General features: G+C 45.7%; 2 protein-coding genes across 3 annotated transcripts; both read right to left on the minus strand.

Annotated features, from left to right (window-relative positions):
• Positions 1–355: 355 nt before the first annotated feature.
• Positions 356–5,074, minus strand: ap1m2 (adaptor related protein complex 1 subunit mu 2). Its single transcript, XM_076170403.1, has 12 exons — positions 4,851–5,074; positions 3,624–3,780; positions 3,412–3,479; positions 3,199–3,329; positions 2,901–3,048; positions 2,215–2,341; positions 1,955–2,097; positions 1,609–1,680; positions 1,183–1,341; positions 893–1,018; positions 694–769; positions 356–583 (listed from the first exon to the last, which is right to left on the minus strand). Exons 1-12 carry the CDS (start codon positions 4,890–4,892, stop codon positions 558–560), a joined length of 1,275 nt encoding a protein of 424 aa, XP_076026518.1. The 5' UTR covers positions 4,893–5,074; the 3' UTR covers positions 356–557.
• A 3,967-nt stretch (positions 5,075–9,041) lies between these two features.
• Positions 9,042–19,316, minus strand: ldlrb (low density lipoprotein receptor b). 2 transcript variants are annotated; one of them, XM_076170306.1, is made up of 16 exons: positions 19,038–19,316; positions 15,028–15,153; positions 14,734–14,856; positions 14,251–14,622; positions 13,931–14,053; positions 13,670–13,789; positions 13,262–13,384; positions 12,838–13,138; positions 12,518–12,745; positions 12,314–12,432; positions 12,080–12,219; positions 11,765–11,906; positions 11,509–11,661; positions 11,196–11,402; positions 10,931–11,091; positions 9,042–10,824 (listed from the first exon to the last, which is right to left on the minus strand). In XM_076170306.1, the coding sequence occupies exons 1-16, from the start codon at positions 19,102–19,104 to the stop codon at positions 10,786–10,788; spliced, it is 2,544 nt and encodes an 847-aa protein (XP_076026421.1). In that variant the 5' UTR covers positions 19,105–19,316; the 3' UTR covers positions 9,042–10,785. The 2 variants fall into 2 exon arrangements, with proteins under 2 accessions (XP_076026421.1, XP_076026422.1); XM_076170307.1 differs by having other exon boundaries at positions 11,196–11,399; positions 19,038–19,314.
• Between the last annotated feature and the right edge of the window lie 1,236 nt (positions 19,317–20,552).

A 20,552-nucleotide genomic window follows, 5' to 3' on the forward strand; every position in this document is an offset into this window, starting at 1 on the left:
TGGGGAGTCGCCGTTGCAAATATGGTGAAAGGGGCGGAGTTAGCTCGGTTACTATACTATCACTGTGGTAACAACGCAACTGACCAATCAGAGCGCGTAGTGTAAAAGGCGGGCTATTCATACGCTGACGGCTTCAAAGGGGCCGTTCGTTCAGATTTCTGAACTCTCGGTTGAATGTTTATGGATGATGGAGTTTTAAAAAAAGGCGGTTTTTAGTTTTTAGTTTTAGGCGGAATCTTGTGACTGTGAGACGCATAAAGTATGATGTCATTTTGGATCTGCATTAAAATGTAGAAAACACAAGAAAAAAGGGAACAAATAAAATCAACAAACATGACAAACAGTTTTTTTTGTGGGAGGCTTTCATAAAGGTTTTAATAATTAGCAGAAGTCTAAACATTTATACATTAAAATCAATTAATTACACACAATTTTCATGAAACACCATCAAGCAGATAAGATGAAATGTAAAGATATTATTTTGTAGTGCAGTTAAAGTTTTCACTTGCTGCTCCGCTGGAATTCTTGGACGTTATTCATAATTCAGCCCGTCACTTTTAAACATTGGTCCGCAGCTGGTAATCTAAACAGAGAACAAATGTACAGCAAAATTATGAAAGTTAAAATGTGGGTTGTTTATGTCTGTGGGCTTAATGAATTGGGGGCTTAGATTTTTGAAAATGAATGAATTACCTCCACTCTGTGTAATGTAGCGAACCCATGGTAAAGCTTGGTAACCACTTTTTTCTATGATCTTCATATATCGCACCTGTTGGAAATGAGTGATCAACACATTTAAATGACTGAGGAACTGTGGTAGGCTACATATTTGTGGGTTGGTTGACAATAAAAGAGAACTTCACTTCATCATGCACAGAATAGGCACACATACCTGTATCCCTGAGACTGTGAAGTATGGGATTTCAAATTTGACCGTAATGGGAGGCTTGCCCTCCATCTCAGCGTTCTCCACACTGGGCAGACCAAAGCTAGCCCTCATTAGGAACTCTTTTCCACCCTGGATGATGAATGAATTAGTCAAACACAAAGACAGATAGAAGAGTAGAAACCCAAAGAGACGATTAAACCTAAAATATACCCTAGAATGCAATCTATATTACAAAAGTAACACTGTGAGAATGGTTTGCATTTAAATAGATAGAAAATGTGGGAATTTCATACAGGGAAAGACTTGATGGTCCACACCACCAGGTTCTTCTCGGGCACGTATTTGGCGCTGCCTGTGCTGGTTTTGAACTTGGGTGAGTCTGCATCACTGGGCACAGGGACCCTCACCTCCACATTATTTGCGACAGACTGTTTTTTAAACTGCCCCTTTGCCTAAAAACACAACACAGAAGAGCGGGTGAACATGTGAGGGCCTCTGGCTTTGTTCTTGCACAAACATCACTGCTCCAGGCGGGGAAAGCCAAAGCTTCACCCGTAAAGGCAACACAAGATTCACTGTGAGTAAACACAAACTGGTGGTTTCAGAATCAGATGACCTCTAACCATATTACATCCACGACATTTGTCTCAACATGTGTATAAATTTATATTTCCTAAGCATTTAAATATAAAGCATTTAAATATAAAACCTGTCAGTACCTTAACCATGATTTCCACTCTGCTGTGAGAGAATTTCTCTATGACCGATTCGATCCATATCAGAGGCTTCACCTGTCAGAGATGAGAGGGTTTCATCATGAAAAGGGTTATGTAGAGAAAAAAAGGAAACATGACAAATTTACAACATAGCACGAATGCTGCTACTTGCATTTCCATACAAGTTCCTATACAATGCTGTTATTGATGCATTGATGCATTGATTGCTATTAGTTCAAGGTAGAATAAAACACTTTCACACAATCACAACAGCATCACAACAGCCTCAAAATGCAACACATGAGGCCTAAATTAATTGTTGAAATATGGAATATGAACACAGACTAACATGAGTATTGATGCGGTAGGACATGAGTTCAGACTCCCCATCTGGGGGGATGAAGGAGATGGTGCGGTCACTGTCAAAACGTGACAGCCGAACACACTGGTGGAACTTCACATCTTCCATGACCACCGTCTTCCCTTTGTCACCTGAAGACGAAGCAAAACAATGAGCGCTCGCATCTTTCTAAAGCTAATGTAGATAGATTGATACAGCATGGGCAGGAAACCTATGTAGATGGATGTATACAGAGTGTGCATTCATACGTCCAGTGAGAGCAAAGAGCACGCGATCGTTGAGGCCCAGGCGAAGTTCAGGCATTCCAGAAAGCATCGTCTTCAGTTTGATGCTGCCCACGATGTCACTGCTCATCACGCTGCCATTGGCATTGACCTGTTTGAACCACAAAGAGCTCTGAATAAATCATTCAGCTCATCAAAGCTATTTGTCATCCAAATATATCTATAAATATTCAATTTAGCTTCATATGCACTGACATGTAGGTGGTTAAGTTCTGCTTTGCAAACCTAATTTTGACTAAATTGACAAAGGATTTTGACTCCACATCAATGTGATTTCTGGTCAATTGAACCAAAGAAGTACATCATGTATCACATGATGTAGTATCAGAGGGAATGGTCATGCATTTTCCACTAAAAAAGCAATACAATGACACTACATGCCGTGAGTAAGGCATAAATAAGAGGAGTAAGGCAATAAAACAGTATCTACTAGTGTCCATTCTCTTGATTCATTATGGGCTGTTAAGAACAATGGCATTGGTGCATCAAAATCCTGTAGCTGTACAACATTTAGTTGAACAATCCACTCTAATATCTACAGTTTAATAAGTGGCTGCTAATGTGACACTCTTTCCCACCTGCTACAACATGTTTGCCACTTCTGCTTCCTCAGACTTGTTTAAGTAGACCAATCCCATGGTCCTTCTTACCAATACGTTGATGGACTCGATGACGTCAATAAAGACCTCATTCTTTTTGTATTTGATGCCCTCTGACCTCCAGGAGACAGCGTTTGTGACAGTAGTCGGTACCTTGGACTTTGCTACCTCAAGCTTTGCACCTTCCTGGGTGATGTATCTGCAAGAGATGGGAGGACCTTGCTCAAGTTGATTACATCGATGCAATGAAGGCCTACCAAGGTATTTACTCATTAAATAATAATAATAAGTAGTTTTCTTTTGAGATCTCTGTGTATGTGTGTGTATTTGAGTGCGTGTTGAGTCTCACTCCTGTAGGATCTTGCTGTCGGTGGTCTGGGGAAATCCAAAGTCCATCAGCTCGTCCAGCAGCTCGTAGACGACAACAAAATTATCCTGGATGCTCTCCTCCTCCAGCTCTTTGAAGTACTCTGTGAACACCTGCAGTAAACACAACAACCATCTGCTTTACAACTGTTTCACCCAAACTTACCGCCAGCTTTGGTTTTCGATTATAACTCACCTCAACCAGTTTGTAGAGAAACGAGTAGACCAGACAGGCATTGGAGTTCTTGTTTGTTGTGGCCACCACTGCACAGAGGTCGAGTCAAGGAGAATTCTGTGCACACTCACGTAAGCCTACGACTTTCCATTACAATAGTGAGACATGTCCCAGATTACAGTTAAATACATTCACACCGAGTCAAAAATCAACATCCAGGAGGACAAAGATACAGTACAGGTTGCTGTGCTTGATCCACATGAAGTGAACGTTGCCGCGTGACATCACGGGGCAGATGAGACCATCCTCTTCGTGCTGCATGAGCATGGACATGAAGTGGTCGATCTCCGCCATGTCCACGTCGCCTTTGTAGTTGCGACAAATCAACACCTGAGCGGAGTGACATCACACAGTTATCAGACCAATACGCTCGTCAGCAGTATGAAGTTTTGACGAAAATTTAAAGCGTCACTTCCTGTTACCATCTATTTCTTGGGTTCCCAAACTTTGGAATCTTAATTAATCAATGCCATGTTTCAAAGAAGTGTAATTCTATCTGGCAGTTCCTGTTTATGTGCACATTTATTGTATTTGCTCTAATAAATCATTTTGGTTTTATTGTCGTAAAGTTGCCAGCATGACATTGCGGTGTGTGAGGTTCTGTCACTTCCTCACATGTCAAGTATATTTATATAATAAATAAATAATTATAAAAGCTTAATATATTGTACACATAAAGAAGGAAGAGAATGAAAACAAATCAGAACACTAACCCTCGGCAGTACTGATGACGTCACTGTGACCCAGCTAGTTTAAATGATATCGCAACACAATCCATGCAATAGTATATTAATAAAAAACAAGGTCAATAATTATCAATATGCATGATAGGTAAAAAAGGGAACAGTGATTTTTATAATGTAACTCCCTGACCCCTGAAAGAACACTTCCTACTGTGGGAACATTGGCTCACAGCACCTATAACAGGGGAAACAGATACCATGAACTCATTTGATTAGATAAAGCCAAACAACTCCTGCTGCAGAAAACACACACTGGAGGACATGGAAACAATGTTGTTTTCTCCCAGCTGGGTCGAATAAGGTGTAAGGTTTCACTTCTATATTTGTCAAAGTGACTGAAGGCTGCACTGTGTGTGTGTGTGTGTGTGTGTGTGTGTGTGTGTGTGTCCCTTTCAACTGCCGTGAATTGTCATGTATCCGGAAGTGTCGCAGAGAAGCAGGGGAAAGGCCAATGAATGGGTCGCTGCTTATTAATATTTAACGACACAACGACGCAAACGCCATTAATGTTTGACACTTAAAGGCACACTTCAAAAGTTTTACACAAACTCTCAAACGTCTAACGCATTGTTCCAGTTTGGCTCTAGCGGCTGATCGAACCTTCAGTGGTCCACCTGCCTGTTTATCAGCGTACTCTTGCAGCTCCGCAGTGCTTACCTTTCCCTTCAGGTCCAGCACAAATATAGCGGAAGCCGACATGGTCCACGAAACACACAAAGTCCGTTTGAACTCAGACCGGGAATTTCGCTCGTATCAGCGCGGTTTGTCCATCCAAAGTGGTGAAAATTCAACAGCCAGAAGCGCTCATCGTGGATCCCAGCGTTTCTGGTTCCTGTAGGTGCTGTGACGTCACCACACTCAGGTGAAACATTTACCAGAGCCACGCTCACCTGAGTTACCCGAGCAGAGCGTGCTGCTCAGAATTCCCACCAGGGGGCGATAGAGACCAAAAAGTTATATCAGGAAGCGGCAGTGAGAAAGACCTAATTCACTACTTCCACTACTACTAATGATAATAATAACAATACTAATAATTTCAATACATTTACTTTCGAAAGTACCATCGTGTGATTAAAGTTCAGCAAATTTGTTCTTGAGTTAAAGCAGCAGAATGTACTATAACGTCAAAGTGGAAATAAATTGTATAATTATTTTTTTTTGTAATTTTTAAACAAACATTTATTGATTAGTATTCCAAAATTGTCATTATTTCATTCTAAACTGTTCAAAATTGGAGGATCATTTGTTTGCAATGGAGACACAAGTTTTGTTTCAAACAGTAATGAATAATTGGAGGTCTTCACTGTCAGGTCACTGTCAGGTTATTTCCATTTAAAAGCACCCTGCCTTTAGGCTGAAACAATGTCGAGACACAGGATTTACTTGTATTCTCTTACCCCAGGACTTATCTCACCAGATCCTTAATCCATCCATCAGATAGATGCACAGTAGAAACTTCAATCCCCCCTTGAAACGAAGAACTAGCACAGAATGGAAATACTCAAATAAAATATATTCCACATCTGGCCATGACTTGATGTGTCTGCGGTTGAAACAGGTCGGCCAGAAAGTAATCAAGTTCTGTCTCAGTGAAAGCTCAATAAACAGTATAATCAACAATCAATCAAAAATTAACATCGTGCTTCTCAGTATCTGTTTGGTTGCGTAATAATTTTTCCTCTGAAGAAAAAGACCATTTCCAAAACAAACACAACCCACTGCAATATGATTAAATCGGAACATGTATCTGTGCTCTGCAGCCTGTGAGTGAGAGCAGAGTGGGATGATAATGAGACAATAAAGCACGCAAACAGAACCCAAAATAAACCGCACTATGATATGAAGTGAAAGAGACGAAGCGGCTTCAGATAAACGTAACACACTTACAGACAAGCTTATCCTTTACTGTCTATAGATCTGAACCGCATTAGGAATCGGAAGCTTGTGCTCGATGTTTGCAGCATTACAATAAATCATAAATCAAATACACATTTAAGGACCTTGTCTAAGACCTTGTATCTTTATCTGCCAGTCATTAACGTCCTTCGAGGGTCTCATGGCCTTGAGCACAAGACTGCAACACGCTTCCATATCAGACTTTTAAATCGACCCACAGCCTCTTCATTTCCTGATCACATGAGTGTGTAACACCCTAAGCCATAAAGTTTCACTCTACATGTCCCCCTTTGGGCCTCTGTGTGTGGTTTGATGCCCCAGATCGCTGTTTGCTTTCTCACATTTGCCTCCTATGAGCTGCATGTGGAGGGGAAGTGAGTATGTCTATGAAGTATGTCTGTGACGTCAGAGAGCTATTCTGCTCCTTTGTCCACATAGGTTTGGTTCTTATCCAGTCACTGTTTATCTAATGAGACACGATCATATCTGGGCTATAAATGAGAGAACCAACACCTTAAAAAAACACAAGTAGTTGTAAAGATAAATAAAGATGTAAAGATATGAATAATGGTGAGACTGTAATATACAGCCACACAAAACAAACATGTGATGCACCACCATAAACATTTCTGTTCTTCACTTTTACATTTTACCCTCTTCCCAGTTTCCATGTTCAAGGTTAGCAGCCACACATGTTTGGCTGTACACAGTTAAACTGCCCACAATCTGAGGCAACAGGAAGAGAATTTCTCTTTCAAGTAAACATCAACATTTTGTCCCTCAGTTTTGGCTGCATGAATAATCCTCTTCCCACGGGTTTATGTGATCTGTATTAAACAGACACAGATGCAAATGCCTCCCCGCAGAGTCTGAGCTCCAACACAGGCATATGGAAGCACTTTCATCGTCCGACAAGCTGGAAACAAGAGACTTTTCTCTACATCTAGAGCCCTGCATCACTCTGTGTGTGTCTCATTTCTCAATAGAAGCTGCCTGCTGCTGTGACCATATGACCAGGCTATTATTTATGATCTATGTGGCATTTTACAAAGTGGATAAGTTACATACAACTTTGTCAAACAGTTCATAGCTGTGGTGACTCGGGCCTTTATTCAGAGACATACTTGCACCTGCAGCTGCATAGGATGAATGTGGATTGTGGTGAACTAACTGGGTCACTTCAGCAGCGAGATCAAGGACGATGGTGTTGTTGGAAAGTGAGAGAACATCGTCACAGTCAGAGCGGTTTATCTCAGCACGGGAGAGAGTGTGACGGAGACATCAGAGAGGCTGCCATCATTTATCTGTTGGTGTTGTGGACTTGATGGTGGACGCCCAGCAAACGTCACATTTCACTGACAAGTCGATTCAAAATATACAACTTTCCTTTTTGTCTTGTTTTGCAATTGATCTGATAAGCAGCAGCAGCAGTCTGAGCCGGAGCCGGCTTCACTCAGCAGCTTCCTGTTTGGATTACGGTTGCCAAGCTGAGACGAAACAGTATGTTGTTGTCTTATCACCAGGACAGTTGGTGCCATGTTTGGTTATCTCAGCTTCCCCTGTCAATTTTGCGAGGACACTCCCTCTTGCTTACGATTCAGTGGTGTGACAATAACCCCGCCCCTTCTCTTGCCTGCTGGCCAATGGTGGACATATGTAAATAATGAGGCGATGATGGCGATGCGGAAGCCAGGGTAACAGGTGCCACCTGTCACCTGAGCCTCAGGCGTATCTGTGCCTCGGGGGAGGTGAGGAGGCTCATTAGCACATGATGGCACTCAGATCCCTTTGTTCAGAGCAGAACACTGTCAGCAGCAGTGATCTATTTGTCTTTAGGTGCAATCGACGCCAGAGGCAATTGAAGATGACCATTTTATTCTTAGTTGAGCAAAGGGGCGTCACAGATGCTCTTTGCTCCCCATTCGACGCAATGCCACCAAATGTGGGGTGTGTTTGGAATGTGGACACAGACCTTGACAGACAACATACCACAGCTCCCCACGGCAATGAGCTGGTATCTTCTCCCTGAAACAGGCCATGTGTGACGTCAACACACACACACATTCACACCCACACACCCACACCCCCCTCCCCCACACACACACACACACACACACACACATAGTTCTTGCATTTTCTGGCTGTGCACACCTCAGATGTGATGTCATATAATGTGATGTTTCATACCGTTGCCACACACTCCACAGACAAACCTGCTCTTTCTACTCTGATCTGTAGCGGATGATGGGTGAATACGCTGCTGCTTGTGGGGGAAAGATTCTATCCATTAGAGGGACGAAAAAAGAAATCTGTCATGGCGCCTTTTCCCACGAAAAACTGGAAAACGGCTTGACCGTAATAAGCCACAAACTAATTTTAAGATGGAATTTCTTCTGTGCTCAATGGGGAAGACGTGGGTGGTTTCCACTCCAAAGGGCTTGAAGGAAAACAGGAGACATCACAATGTGCACAGTCATCATTTCCTCCTTAACTAGAGCAGAACTCTGTGACTTTTGACCTGTGATGGAGGCGCGGGGAGTTTATCCAGTTGGGGCTGTTTTAAAACTCAACTTGACTCTGCTCGGCCGAAACCAAAGCAGACCTGCGGCGCAGGAGGTGCAAACGGCAGGTCATTCAGCACAAGCATACACACACACACACACTAACAAACCGCCTTCTCCATTGTAATGTATTAACTCGAAACAAGAAATCTGCTCTAGAACAAAAGGCAGAGAGGGAAGTGTAGCCTGCTGTGGATCAAGTCTCCTTCAGTCTGTGTTGTGTCACTGATGGAGAGCGACAGCGGCGTCTCCAGGCAACACGCCAGAGACACAGATTTCATGCTTATCAGTGCAGAGCAGCAGAACAACCCTTAGTGCTTTACGATCGATCGACATAAGGAATCATTATGTTTGGCGTTGTGTCATAAAAAACTAATTGGCGCCACAGAAATACATAGATTTGCTTTTATTTAACAAAAACAAATAATAGGTGATACAATTCCAAGCATTTTGTGTGTAACAAGCTGGCTGTTTGTGCATTCAATCCTACAGACGCACACATACACGCTGCCGTCATGCATGTGCCTTTGACAGTTATCTCACAGTGGAAACAAAACGTCAGATGCTAAATAAATTATGTGAGGATGGAGAGTCTAAGGACGTCATAAACACTAAAACAAGGAGTCATAGAACACACGCAGTGTCAATAGTGTACGCACAGTAAGGCAGCATAAATCAAACATCTTCTCTTATATATTTGTATAAATAAATAAAAGAATCTCCAGTATTTACAGTATTTCTTCATTGGAATGTACAAATGTAAAAAGGCAACACCAGAGTGAACACAGGAGTGTGTACAAAACATTTACAGAAACTATTTACAGTAACGCCAAAGTTAATCCACCCGCAGACATTCAACAGTTTGGACTTAAGCGACCCCCCACACACACACACACAAGCATTAAAATAACAACAACTTCTCTTCAATTTGGTTGACCTCGGGAAAAAAAACAGCAGCTTGTTTTAACATTCACTGTACAACGTAAAATATTTGTTAATCTGTCCACGCTTTAAATATCCTCATATTACTTTGGATTGGTCGCAAACTGCAAAAATGAACATCAGAGTACTAATTTACAATAGGAGCTTCAAGGAAAGACTATTGCAGAAAACAAAACAGGCCTTTGGTATCATATATATGTAACTCTGTATGGAATTACTACAATTTCAAGTCTAAATGCCTGAATAAATCAATTTCCAATTACATCATCTGGGCTTGTTGCAAGAATAACAAGAATTACCTTCAAAATCATGTTATTGCCTGAATTGCAGCATAATCTAAAGTTTAATATGCATGTAAACATACTGAGTGTCATTTCAACATTTCTGTTGCTAAACCACGACGATATGAGCTACACACCCAACCTGCTGTGGAAGGTAGTGGGGATCAATAAGGCTTTCAGGTCCCCTCAATGAATGTAAACAAAGCGGGACAAAGCTGCCAGTGTGTGGGTGGAACGCACACACGGCCGCGAAAAGGCATCGCAGGTCAGGTCGCACAGGTTAGACCTGCGCGACCTGCATGTGCATGAAACCAAGCGGGGAAAACACTCGGTGGGTTAACAAACGCGGCTCGGAGAGTAAATGTGTACGTGTCGGTAAAAATGGTAGTATTTGTTATTTGTGGCAAAAGGAAAAATCGAGAAATAACTACGGGCGACATCTGTGCAGGGTTACTTTGCTTTTTTTCGGCTGGAAATCTGAGAGAATGTGCACCGAAGCAAGAACGCAGCACAGATGGCGCTGATTTACAGAGACAAACTTCATCATATCAGATTTAAGGCTCTGAGGTTTGGAGAGTCGACCTTCTTCATCCTTCATTTGGGAGCCATTTTCTGTTTTTGAGACTTGTGGGCTTCCTGCACCTTGTGCTCCATTTTGTGGTCACAGGAAACCAAAAACATCTCTGAGATATATATATATATTTTCTCCTTCCTCCTTCTTCTTCTTCACTTTCAGTTCTTCCTCCAGAGTTTGACGGCACAGTGCTGAGGTCAGGAACGTACAGTAAGCTGACAAATCAGGTCACTGGAGAGTGGGGGGGCGGAATGCAACATTTGCATTAGAAAAAAAATTTAATAAAAAAAAAACTATCTCTTCAAAATAAAACTCCAGTCCGCCTCTTCCTGTCCGGATCACGCAACGTCCATGTCCTCCATGCCCAGAATTTGCCTCTGCAACAAAAACACAAAGAAAAGACGGAAAACCGAATGAGCGTTTGACATTTTATCACATGATGACGGATAATGAGGCAGCGTTCTGGCATCATTCTGAGGATACCTGAGGATACACATAGCCATCAGAGCCGTTCCTGCAGATGTGTACCTCGTCCTCGGTGGTCTTCTGGTACACGGGGTTGGCAAAGTGGATGGTGTTGGTGTTCCTGAGACGCCATTGTCTCCATAGGAACACGGCTCCGAACGCCAGCAGGCACACAAGCACTACAGGGCGGCAGAGGAAGAGAAGGAGAGAAGTCCAAGGTCATTTAGGGAGAAGGAGAGAGAGAGGTGTTCAATGTGTGAGAGGAGGCGTCGCCCAAACTCACTTAATGGCAGCACAACGTAAAGAGCGACGTGGTGGGACGTCTCGGCTTCTTCGGGCAAAGCTGCTAATTTGTTATTCACTGAAACAGCAGAGAGAAAAAGAGAGGAGGTGCTTGAAGGCTCTCTGGCTGCTCTGGTGGTGGTGGTTGAGGTTGAGGTGGTGGTGGCGGCAGGTGTAGAGGTGGGCTCAGGTTTGGCAGGAGGGGCTGCTGGGAAGAATAACAATGAGAAAAAGTAGGAAAAAGGAGCGCCGGCAATGTTTTGCGCGGCGTTTCCCGTTTATTTATGGTGTAAAAGGTGAAGGGAAACATTTACCCGGCACACATTTCCTGGTGTCCTGTCCAGGGGTCATGTGGTCAGGACAGGCGCAGGTGTATTTGGGTGAACCCTGGTTGATCACGGGAGCCGGGAGACACAGATACTCGCAACCTCCGTTGATGTTGTTTCCCTCGCTACACCAGTTCTTACCTACCAGCAGGAGTAGAAAGCGTTAGAAAGAGAGCGCGATGCGGCCATGGTGTTGCATTGTGGGTCAACTTTTTGGGTTTGTGGTGATGGCGTTTGGCGTTACCGGTGGGCTGCTTGCGGCTGTGGTGCAGCACGATGTCCTCCGGCTGGTGCAGGTCCCTCGCCAGCTCTGTGATGTTGTTTCCTTTCTGACGGTTGGCGCTGTAAACGGCGCTGTTGCCTGCGTCGGTCCAGAACACTTTGTCCTGTTTTAACATAAACAAACAGGACGGTGAAACAACGACATCAACGCGTCCATCATTCATCTACTCCAACATTAACTTGATCAGGATTAAGGTGATGGCGTTTAGAATCGAGATCACAATGTTGCTAATGACATTAAACTGTTCCAGCTCCATTAATCAACGTCTCAGCTAACCTCAAAGACAGTCAGGGACATGGGGAGGGACAGCTTCTCCTCGTCGATGATGATATTATGTCGTGTCCCGCCGTTCACGTCCACGCTGGAGATGGCGTGCAGCTTGGCGTCCACCCAGTACAGACGCTGCTTGATGATGTCTGTGCACCGAGAGGAACAAACGCACAAAGACGATTAAATGCACTGACTTTCATCTTATTTCATTGTGCGTTCCTCGTGTGGACTTCCACTTACCCAGGGTGACGCCGTTGGGCCAGACGATGTTCTCCGTCACCAAGGCGACGCGGTCAGCTCCGTTCAACCCGCTCTTCTCTATTTTGGCCGCTTGTCCCCAATCTGTCCAGTACATGAAACTGCAGAGGACGGATGAGAACCGTTTACAAGCTGGAACCTTGACAACGAGAGAAGCGTCCCAGTTCAACACTAAGCCAGACTCACTTATTGATGGGATCCACCACGATGGCCCGCGGCTTCTCCAGGCCCTCGTCGATCAGGGTCTTCCTCTTGCGCCCGTCCGTCGTCGCAATGGAGATGCTCATCTTCATGCTGTCGGTCCAGTACAGGTTGCCGTGGATCCAGTCCACTGCGATGCCCTCCGGGGCCTCGACCTCGCCGTTGATCACCACGTTGTGAGAGGAGGCGTCACCGGCCGTGTCCAGGCTGGAGCTGTGGGCAGGGAGACGGAGTTGTTGTTGTTGTTTTGTCGCTTTCATGTGATTCTCTGATTGGTTCATTGCTGCACTCGGTGAATATTTTACCTGTAGATTGTCTTCCAGAAGAGGTCAGACCAGAAGATCCTCTTGTTGGGAACGTCCACGTCCAGAGCCACGGCGTTCTTCAGCTGAGGGATCAGGGGGACGTACTCGCTGCTGTCCACCGTCATCTTCCTCACCTCGTGTTTGTCGGTGAAGTACAGGTAGGGCACGCTACCTGACTCCGCCTTGCACTCGTGGCTGACAGGATCGATCTTGTATCCGGCCTCGCAGTCGCACTTGTAGCTGCCGGGCAGGTTGACACAGATCTGACTGCAAGTGTCCGGCTCGGCACATTCATCGATGTCTGCAGGCGAGGGAACAAGGCGTCAAATTAAGGCTTTGAGAGGCGGCAGGGAGCAGTTTTCCCTGGCCTGTGTCTTAAACTGGGTGAAACACAAACGCTGCCGTCTGATCCGCGTCTCATTACCTTCACACTCTTTGTTATCCACCTTCAGGCTGTATCCGGCCGGGCAGGAGCAGTTGTAGCCAATCTTCAGATCGTTGCAGGCATGCGAGCAGCCGCCATTGTTGTCCGAGCACTCGTTTTTATCTGAGGGGGACACGCGGCGTTCCAATAACCGTCAGTGACAATATTTTTCCTTTACAGAAGCTCAAATCTGCAGTGAATTCGCTCACTCCAAAACCACAAAGTATCCAGACCGGCCAGCTGCACTCATACTTTCCAGTCTACCATGTTGGGTTCCCTGTTTCCCCTCAGCAACAGTGCTTTAGAACAGCCGCAGGGAATAAACACTCACTCTCTCACACACACTCACACACACACACACTAGATCACATTTTGAAAGCAAAGCAAGTATACAAAAAGGTTACTTACTGCATTTGTCGCTTGGCTCGTCTGACTCGTCCCTGCAGTCTGACTTTGTGTCACACACCCTCTGCATGCTGATACACTCCCCACTTCCACACTTGAACATGCTCGGGCCGCACGCTCTCTCTGCGGGGAAAAGCGAGGAAAGGTGAATTCAGTCCAGGTCTAATAATGGGAGCGAGACTTTACGCTACATCCACAGGTAAATCGTTTAACAGCCTTATGGTTTTATAAAAGCAATCAGACTGAGATTAGACTTGGAATTACCTCTGTGGCAGCCGACCTCATCACTCAGGTCCCTGCAGTCGAAGGTGCCGTCACACTGCCGGGGGCCGGGGATACACGAGCCGTCGACACACTGAAAGTCGTCAGGGCGACAAGTAGGACGACCTAGAAAAGAGAAGATGGAGCGAAGTGAGACGGGAGAGACGAGACGGTAGAGGGGATGTGGGACAAACAGGAATTCGCCGCCGACATGATTCCTTGTGGATCCTGAGTCAATATTGACGCACAGGTCCACGGATTGAACGAGGCTTAATCTGTATGCAGAGGTATTAAATATTAAGTAGGAAGTAAAGACGACGTACTGCAGTTGAACTCGTCCGATCGATCCTGGCAGTCGAAGCCGCCGTCGCACCTCCGGCTGCTCAGGATGCACTGTCCGCTTTCGCACCTAAACTCGTTGACACCGCAGGGCACCGCCGTCCTCTCCCGACCCACGCAGTTCTCCGGCCACTCGTCCGACCCGTCCTTGCAGTCCCTGTCGTTATCGCAGAGCCACAGCGCCGGCACGCACAGGGTGTTGTTACACTGGAAGGAGCGAGAGCTGCAGGTGGGCTTGGTGCAGGAGGCCTCATCTGAGCCGTCCGAGCAGTCGTTGTCTCCGTCGCAGACAAACGAAGTTGACACACACTGGCCATTGGCACACTGAAACTGCTTGTCTGTGCACTCTTTGGCCGCTGTAGTCGAGGCGGAGGAGACAGGCAGGACACACAGATTAATAAAGCCCAAACAAATGAATAAATACTGATTTATCCAAAAAGTAAACAAATTCAGCTTTGGCGTCTTACTGCAGTTGCTCTCGTCCGCCCCGTTCTGGCAGTCAGACCCGCCGTCGCAGTGCCAGCGGCCTGGTATGCACTGAAACCGGGGAGCGCCGCAGTTGAACTCCGAGGACAGACACGTTTTGGCCTCTGCGGACAGAAGCAGGAAGTATGAGTCACGTTGCTTCAGACCTCAGCAGTGAGATGAAGTTCAACCAGTCACTTGCAGCTGCACAAAACGTCAACATGAACATCTTCGCTGCTTTAGGTTATTGTTATGTTTCTATCACTTTTAACTGAAGTCAAGGTTAAGTTTCACACCACAGGTCGCAGGAAGCTCGTCCGTTCCGTCGCCGCAGTCATCCGTTCCGTCGCAGATCCACCTGTTAGTGATGCACCTCCCATTTCTGCACTGTAACTGGCTGGAGCTGCACGTCAACGCCGCATCTGTGAAGGTCAAACACAAATGTGTAGAGTCATGATGGCATCTAATTCTATATCATATTAGATTAAACTGAGAAATGCCGCGTCATTCTTTACATTCTTTCACCGTCAGAGTAGCTAGTGTCAAGGTATAAGTTCTACAAGAATCGCTTTCATTCTAAAGCTTTCGTAGAAACACAAAGGAAGGAGCACAACGACATCACAGGCTCTGTTTTATCAGCACTGCCATGCAAACTCCTATAATCACCCTGTGTCTACACTCGCACTCACACGCCTCTCATGCCAATCATTAACTGAAAACACACAGAGAAAAAGTGAACAATTGAAGGCCACACAGCTTAAGATGAGGAAACGGCACCTTTTACACTTTGTTTCGCTGCGTAACCGATCCCCAAATTACAAGATAACGACACTCAGACACAGGAACAGGATATACGAGGTAATGAAGCCTCGATGTGGAGTATTAACTGGACTTCCTTTAGACAACACAGACACACACACACACACACACACAGGCACACACACGGACCCATGCCTGCTCGCCAGTGTGCATCACCGTGGAAACGCTGGAAACTTTGATGCATTTTCCATCAGCCACACACATACTTCTCTCTCGCTACACTGACTGACCCATTTACCCAGAGCCCCCCTCTCTCTTCACACACACACACACACACACACCTTTCTCACACCTCAGTTCAGCTTCACACTCAAGTTTAAAGCCATGTGACCTCAAATGACCTTCTTTTAGGTCCCAAAGCAAAGAGAGGCAGCAACATCAGAGTGCAACTAACACAGGCCTTACACACACTTGGCACAGGTCACTGCATCATTAACTTTAGAGCGAGCGAGCGTGTGTATGTTTGTGTGTGCGTGTCTGTGTGTGTGTGTAAGGGCCTCTGTCACCTTTCTGCCCTGTCATCCTCCACTAGTCCATCTCCCTTTAAGACAATAGAATGGGAGGAGCTCAGCCATCACACCACCTGCTGCCGATTGGCCCCAGGGTGCCATTCCTCATAACAACATCACCATGGTGACCCACCCACACAAACAGGACGCGTTTGAAGTTTGTGTTTCTTTTAATCTTGGGCGTCATACAAAACAGCGCCAACACACGCACACACATAGGCAGGGGTCTGGCCGGTTATGATAGCGATGGGTGAACATGAGGACCCAGGCACTCTGCCAATTTGTTCAACCTCCCTTTCACCGTTAAACAACGAAACAAAAGCTAAAAAGTGAGCGGATGTGGCAGGGTCGTCTGGCCAGATTCCGTACATTCTCGGCAGAAGTGATAACAAGGAAAACTTTGCGGGAAGTTCATAACACTTCGGTGGCACAGACTTAACACTCCCTAATTCCAGGGGAAAATACAAGCTCACGATCCCGCATTTGGTGCCAGCTCCCAGCTCCTGAACGCACCTAGTGTCTGACAGCTCCTTTGGTTTGTTCCGTGCGCAAGCGAATTTGGATGAGATAAGTGGGTCAAAAACGCACGCGCTTCCTTATCTCCAAGGCGTTGGACATCAAACGCGCCGCGAGCCTCCCGGGGAACGTCACTCGGCCTTTATCGCCACAGGACTCGAGCCTTTCCGTCAGAAATACGGGAAAAGTCCCAGATGGCTTCATTTTAAGCGAGGTAACATCCAGCACAGCGGAATTTTGTGAGTCGTTCGGCACAGTTTGGGCTCCTCGCTACACCAGAAAATAAATTACGTCATAATCACATAATCACATAAATTACGTCAGAGCTTTGGCCAAGAACACATCAACGCAGTTTTGCTACTCGCGTGTGTGTGTTTCTTTGTGTATATCCGGCGTTATCCGTCGTTTAAACACCACTTCTTTAATTTCTTAATGCAAATAAAACCTCTCGTAACAATATATATGATATTATCAGTACACTGGAGACGATTCAGCAGCGCTCAGCCTTCTATTTATACACACAAAAACCAGCATCCTGCCCCGCCATGAAACTACCATGTAAGGCCATTGAGAGGAGCCATACTGCTGGTCTCACTGCGCCCAGAGGCACAATGACAGGCAGAAACTCCCCTGAGGTTTGACGAGTCTTCATCACAACAGACCTCCTTTGTGACGACGTGTGACTTGCATTCTGCCACTTACAACAATGCATTCCTGTCTCTTTCAGGCCAATACACCCAATATTCACCAAGCACGAATGCACGCACACGCATCCCCGCATACCCAGCCCACCAGTCAAAACCCTTCACAGAGGGACGTGTTCTCCGACTCAGACAGACAACCCAAGCAGCCAGGGCTACACTTCTATATGTAGCAGTTCATAAATCCCCAAGATGCATCACGAGGGGCGCCGCCGCTGCCGCAGACTGAAAGCTTCACATGTGGCTTTGTGCTGGTCTGTAATCTCGCCGTAGGGATGTAAACCAGTTCAACGGGGTCAACTGAGAAATAGGTTGACTGACACGGGCCCACGAGCAGGGCAGTTAGAGCACAGAGGCCGACTGATGAAAGCCACAGCGGGCAGGGGCGTGGGGTCGTGTGCACAGGTCGCTGAGTCACAGCAGAGGGAAGACAAACCTGTGATTTCATTCCACTTTCCTGCGGAGTGTGAATACGCCTCGACTGAGCAACAGGCCGCAACTAAAGCTAAAACAGACTATACACAGACTTTTGCAGAGAGAGCGAGAGAGAGAGAGAGAGAGAGAGAGAGAGAGAGAGAGAGAGAGAGAGAGAGAGAGAGAGAGAGAGAGAGAGAGAGAGAGAGAGAGAGAGATGTAATGGAAAACACCAAAATTCTAATCTGAAAATCCCTCAGAGGGGCAGAAAGTTATTGGGAGATTAGAGGCTGACAGGTTAATGCTCAGCACATTGTTAACCTTTAGGGCACTGGGTTCACTCCATGTTTGGTTTTTTAATCAGTAAAATGCAGGTTTCCAGAGACCGAGTTCATGCATTTAAGAACCCAAAGACATTTTCCAAGATGAATGAATGAAAACAATTCATGTAGTATATAAATGTGTTATTGTTTGGTTGTTTCAGCCCTGAGTTGTGCATTGTTGTGAGTGTGATGTTGCTGCATACTAGATCACTTTCTGACCAAAATTGTGATGAAACAGAGCAAAGTGCTGTAGTTAGTTTACACAATAACAAGTTCCTGTAGATGACACACACACACACACAAACTATGTGTGAGTCACTACCCTGCACTAACGTGAGTAAGAATTTCCCCAAAAATCTGGCAGGAGACCCAGAATATTTGGGAGGTGTGTGTGTGGCAGAGAGAGATCTCCTCCTCCATTATGTTATGTGTGTGAGTGCTCCCATTCCCCTTCTTGTAATCATGTATCCTGTGGCACACACAAACACACAAACACACACACACACACACACACACACACACACACACACACACACACACACACACACACTCTAGCTGTGGGTCCATCTCAGTGTCCAGCTGGGTGTGGCCGCACCCTTTCTCGCTGATTGCCGCTGGTTTGCGCATCATTTCCTCCCACCTGAAACCTGAAACCCGCCGGCAGCACGGAGCAAAGGCATTGGCTGCCGACACGTTCTGTTTCAAAACCAACCAATCACATCGCCGTGCGCAATTTCCATTCATACATCCGAAATGAACATCATCATAAACCTCACCGACTGCGTCATGAGCACACAAAGCGCAGTTATTATCTTTATATACATTTGCTCTTTTGACGACTTTTATCAAGATTGTGGAAATTTACACACCAACATCGCAAAAGTGCCGTAAGGAAATCGAGGAAATGTGGATGACAATGAGAATACACTGGCAAGCAGCGTCAAAAACGTCCGAACTAAATATCAACATAACACAAAGTGCACAGCGGAGAAGAAGAAGAAGAAGAAGAATGTGCGTCTCTTACCTGCCAGAGGCGACCAGCGCATCAGCATCAGCAGGCAGCAGCAAGTGGACAGCAGCGTCTGAAACATGTCCCCTGTCCCCTGTTCTCCTTATGACGGTCCCTTCAATTAAAAGCTCCGAACGCAGAACCCGAGGACGCGTACGGAAGAGCGGAGCGCGTGAGTGTGTGTGAGTGTCTGTGTGTGTCCTGGTGCGTCAAACCGCCGCTTGGTTCGACGGAGCGGAGAGGCGCGTGCGTTACAGGGCGACAACAAACAGGAGAGACGCTCGACCCACGTCTGACCGCTTTGAATGAAGCTGACAGCGGGGGCGGGGCCAGAGCAGTGGCGTGAGGCCCGGCGAGGGGCGGGGCCAAAACCAAATTGTCATCACTCTTTGTGTGTGTGTGTGTGTGTGTGTGTGTGTGTGTGTGTGTGTGTGTGTGTGTCGTCCTTGCATCACCCCATCAACTGTGTGTTTGTGTGTGTATGTGTGTGAATGAGTGAGATAGATACAAATAAATATGAATGTAACAATAATCGTTTGTTAATTTCTGTTTTTAATGAAGTAAAAGAAATCCAAGATAGGAGGTTTAGCTGATGATGGTAACAGTTTAAGATCCTAAGTACAATCATTTAAAAGATGTGTTTCACCTTTAAAGCTTGCAAACGTCACTGCTGGTCACTCTGTGTCCGGTGGAGCAGCAGCAGCGTGAGTTTGCATGTGTGAGCAACAGCTGCTCCGTCTGCCTCCTGCTTTGGGTTCAGGATGTTGGAGGGAGTTGAGGTCAGTGTAACCGAATGTATGAGTGTATTAGTGTGTGTGTGTGTGTGTGTGTGTGTGTGTGTGTTGCTTAGCTGCTTTTTGTCTGTCGTTTGTTTGTGTGGAGTTGTGGCAAAAATCCTGATGTTCTCTGTATGCAGGAGGTTTGCATAATGATATCTGTAGAAAAAGCAAACAGATTATTTGCAAAACAGAACGTCACTATGATGTATTATTCAAATCCTGTCTATGGGTAAATAATAATAACCTTTACTGCACTTTTAATAAGGCCACAGTTACAATAGAGCGGGTGCCCTGATGAACAAACCTTCACAAACTGAATTCACGCAAGCCTCTGCCTTATCTGATGTATGGAGTCAGAAATGAGAGATAGCTTATCCAGAGGAGTGACCCAGTATTCCGGTCAATTCCCTCCACTCTCTTTCCCACCAAACGGAAGCAGATACAAGCGCACAGATCAGCTGCAGTATCACACAAGATTCCATGAAGTCATTAGAAAACTGAGGGAGCAGATGTGTTGATGTGCAACGCTCATAAGGCTAATCTGTCAAAGAAGTTAGATTGTGTGTGTGTGTGTGTGTGTGTGTGTGTGTGTGTGTGTGTGTGTGTGTAAAGACTTGCAGTAGTAGGAAGTGTTCCAAGAATGTCGAAATATTGGCTGCACCCTGTGCTGCTACTTACATCATCACACCTGCTCAGAGGCGCACATAGAGGCCTGTGTGTGTGTGTGTGTCTGTGTCGTTCCACATTTGTC

The sequence above is a fragment of the Genypterus blacodes genome, unplaced genomic scaffold (assembly GCF_046128005.1).
Source record: "Genypterus blacodes isolate CSIRO-AG114 ecotype Tasmania unplaced genomic scaffold, CSIRO-AGI_Gbla_v1 ptg000216l_1, whole genome shotgun sequence".
NCBI classification, from domain to species: domain Eukaryota; kingdom Metazoa; phylum Chordata; class Actinopteri; order Ophidiiformes; family Ophidiidae; genus Genypterus; species Genypterus blacodes.